The following is a 1,765-nucleotide window of genomic DNA, read 5'->3' on the forward strand; positions in this document are numbered from 1 at the left end:
ATTTGCCACAGGAGTAGTTGGCGTGTTGACTCAGTAATGAGTGTTCGGTAATGAGGAAAAGGCCCTTTGATATATTCTATTCATTGGAGTGTATTCGTAGTCGTATCAAAATTGATTCCCAAATTTTGTTAAGACTTTTTTTTATTCTACAATCAAGTCTTAGCAGACAAGCGAACGATGATGCATTTGCATCAGGCAGTGTTGCCTGGTGCTGGGACCTACGTGAAAGTAAAGCAAAGGTGATTTACAAACTGGAGAGAGTCAAGAGAATTTGTTGGAATGTATTCGAAGAGCAGGATTTTAATCACGATATTGCCAGTTGGATCAACTTTAATCACGGACCTCACCTGGTCATTCGACAGACCAAAAAGGCAGCACCTTTAATGAAGTTAAACATCCCTAGAACGCCTATTATCATGGCACGTGCAACAATAAAAAAGGCAGAATTTACGTCTCTTACAGCTCGAACATTTGGCCCAGCACTTGCGAATTGTGCACAAAGAGGACTGTTACTCTTTTCTTCTGTGTGCCTAGGTGTGTGCAATCTTGGACTTTAATATACGCTTAATGGTTAATAAGGTGCTTTTGATCTTCAATGGATAGGGACTATGTGTTGGGAATCAGGAAGAATTACGCGAATGCCTAATGCACCTTTGCCACAGCTACGAGCCACAAATTCGAGAGACGATTCCTTTCTGCAGCTTTGCTTTGAGGGCAATAATAACACAAGACACTGGGGACGCATCAACATCATCTAACTGAATGTTCAACACACCTTCTACATATATATGTGGTTACCTACCTATGCAAATGACAGAATCAGTGTGGCTGTATTTTTAGCTAGGGTTGTATCAACCTTTAAGACGGTCTATTTATTTATTTATTTATTCAACCAATTTGCAGACGTTACACTTGAGCTCCTTGGCCATCTAACTACAAGTTTTCTGTTTGTCTATGTGTAACTTCTAAGTCAGAGTCAGCAAATATGGCCAACCCAGTCATCTATGAGGATTGTTTTGCTGCCCTATTCATCGTTCTGTCTTTTTCGTGAGCTTAAAACATTTAGGATGTTTCCACTGTGATTCATGAGATCTCATGGGCAGCAGTAAGGGCTCCTTAACGTATTGGCAATAAAATGGGCCTTAATGACGCCCAATTTTTTCAGTGATGGAAGGAATTATGGAAGGTAGTGCAAAACAAAGTAATTTGATTTTATTTGATCGTAGCTTGCAAATACTATGCTGATCACAGCAGTCTATTCTCCTCCTAACTTCCCTGTCTTTAGTGCTGGTGAATTAATTTCCCTGATTAATCAGTTCAAGCACTCAAACAAATGAAGAGAGAAGCTCTGTTGAGGGGCTCCAAATTCCACACTTTGATTTCATGCACCTATTTTGCAGAGTCATACTGATATCTCTTCCATTGGACACTAGATCTGGTGAAGAAGGCAGTTTGTGACATGAGGTAGGGCAAGGGTGCTGTTTGGCCGTTAACAATGGTAGGGAGACCAAAGCACACCCCCAATTAGCAAAAGATGTGAGGCCTCTCCAATGGCTATAAGTGGAAAGAGTTTATTAATTTGAAGGAGGCGGTGACTTGCATTGCGGTGGTGCCGACAACCATTCTACCTGATAGAGGTGAAAGATATGCAGAAGCCGCTGCCGTTGGACGTGGCATTAGGCATTTGATCGAGTAATACTCGCAAAATTTTTGGTAAAATTGGCGCATATTCATCGGCCATGACCTCTATGAGGTTGTTTTTATG

The 1,765-nt window shown here is 41.1% G+C and overlaps 1 protein-coding gene across 1 annotated transcript in view; it reads left to right on the forward strand. All coding sequences in view use genetic code 11, as the record gives it.

Moving 5' to 3' along the window:
- EGR_02386 (hypothetical protein) overlaps window positions 1-1,765 on the forward strand; it is a gene marked incomplete at both ends in the record, with an annotated part of 20,276 nt that overhangs the window by 7,807 nt on the left and 10,704 nt on the right. Inside the window, one exon of the mRNA XM_024491635.1 lies at window positions 90-239. Coding sequence (XP_024353786.1) covers window positions 90-239 — 150 coding nt within the window. The remainder of the gene's footprint in view (window positions 1-89; window positions 240-1,765) is intronic.

Source organism: Echinococcus granulosus, assembly GCF_000524195.1.
Source record: "Echinococcus granulosus chromosome Unknown EG_S00011, whole genome shotgun sequence".
Lineage (NCBI taxonomy): Eukaryota > Metazoa > Platyhelminthes > Cestoda > Cyclophyllidea > Taeniidae > Echinococcus > Echinococcus granulosus.